General features: G+C 36.7%; 1 protein-coding gene across 1 annotated transcript; it reads left to right on the top strand.

Moving 5' to 3' along the window:
* Positions 1–266: 266 nt before the first annotated feature.
* LOC108771262 (protein slit) lies at positions 267–1,893 on the top strand. Its single transcript, XM_018550523.1, has 3 exons — positions 267–411; positions 838–977; positions 1,481–1,893. Exons 1-3 carry the CDS (start codon positions 270–272, stop codon positions 1,565–1,567), a joined length of 369 nt encoding a protein of 122 aa, XP_018406025.1. The 5' UTR covers positions 267–269; the 3' UTR covers positions 1,568–1,893.
* Positions 1,894–1,906: the final 13 nt, after the last annotated feature.

The raw sequence follows: 1,906 nt of genomic DNA, 5'->3' as shown, positions 1-1,906 counted from the left end.
TCTTTGAGTTAAAATTAACATTTTATTTTTTACACAACGTGTATATATATATATATATATACACACACATAAATGACTGAACGACGTAATGACTCAACATCTTGCATTTATGAAAAAATGATGAATTATTGTATATACAATACAAGAACGTTAAATTGGATTAAAAAATTAGAAGAAGTTATCCTGTTTTAAATTAATTCAAAATCTTTATATAATACCATACATTCACGATAAAAAAATGTATTAATTAAATATAAATAGATGTCATCATGCCGTTAAGTGGATTGGTGCCTTCACATGCGTGTATCGGACATGAATGCAAAAAAGGATCCCAATGCATACCGTCGCCTTACGGCAACAGCTATTCTTGCCGATGTCAAACTGGCTGGCAAGGACGATACTGCGAGAAAGGTGATTCTTTTTTCAATATTATCATATATGAACCACGAATATATATTTATTATAAAATAAATTTATATTTTCCACTATAGAACAAAGAATAAAATTCCATATACACAATAAACACTTTACATATAATATACACATCATCGATAAATATTTTACAATTTCTTATGTCAAACCGATCTCCGAAAGTTTCCTTCTTATTTCCAGTATGCTTACAAATTAACCTTTTCAATTCCTAACACTAAAAAGTTTCATTAAAAGAGGGAAAGATAAAGAAAATTGAGTATTAGATTAAATGAACATATATCTGATATTAGAAAAAAGACAGATTCTCCCACTGTCATAATAGACTATCGTATTAATTTTGACCACAATTTTAAATGGAATAACGTTAAAATTGTTTTGATAATAAAATTAATATCAATATCGCAGCACCAACCTGTCGCAAGGAGCATACCAGGGAGTACTACAGCGAGAATGGATGTCGGAGTCGACGACCTGTGAAGCTTGCTAAATGTTGGGGAAGTTGCGGCAATTCCTGTTGTTTACCGCGGAAGACTAAGCGGCGCAAGGTATAAAAAATATTCATATATCACACAAAAGGATTTGTGAATAATTTGGTTTCCAGAACGGAACAATATATTGATAGAATATTTCCTCCGCGTAACGTCGAATTTTATAGTAAATTAATATTTTGCATCAATATACATATTTATATCTTATGAGAATAATCCTATTCCTATTTTCCTATAAATAGACAGCGCACAGGAATATATTAAATCGCTCTTGTTCCTGTTAATTGATATTAAATTCCATGTTAGTTACGATCAGGCAAAGCAAGTGAACTATTTTATTTTTCCAAGTGATCGATCGCGCGGGAATCGTTCGAAGCAACTGCGTCAATTACTGCAATTATATTCATTAAGTTCCGACTGGTGACGGTGACTCCCCTCAGTCGTTATGCCGATAACGATCGTATATCAGGAGACGCGGCAGTGTCTTCGGCCATGTTCAAAAACTGCTATAGTTAATATATGAAATATAGTCATTATAAATAATTGTATATTAATTTCAGGTTCGATTAATTTGCGCGGACGGCATGCGGTACACTAAGGACGTTGACCTGGTGCGTAAGTGCACGTGTACTCGTAAATGTTACTAGCCAGTCGACGCACCGCGGCCCGAGTCTCGTCGGCGCGCATCGAGACGTAAAACGAGACCGAGAAGAAACCCCCGGATCCGAAGCAGCACTCCCGAGCATACTTCCACGTGTCCTCTGAGATGACGAAAGGAACGACAGCGGGGGCGACGAGGGCAAGCACTACGACGTGCCCTCGGCATCCCTATGTGTGAGGCACGTGGATGAGAAAGTGCGTGAGGAAGTGCAGGCCAAAACTAGATGGACACACACATAGCTGGCTCAGTGTGATATGTATTATTAAAAAAAGAAGAAGAGAGAGGGAGAGAGAGAGAGAGAGAGAGAGAGAGAGAGAGAGAGAGA

This window comes from Cyphomyrmex costatus, unplaced genomic scaffold (genome assembly GCF_001594065.2).
Source record: "Cyphomyrmex costatus isolate MS0001 unplaced genomic scaffold, Ccosl1.0 C2317179, whole genome shotgun sequence".
NCBI classification, from domain to species: Eukaryota; Metazoa; Arthropoda; class Insecta; order Hymenoptera; family Formicidae; genus Cyphomyrmex; species Cyphomyrmex costatus.
The sequence above is the reverse complement of the archived record's forward strand: the minus strand, read 5'-3'. Positions and strand labels throughout refer to the sequence as shown.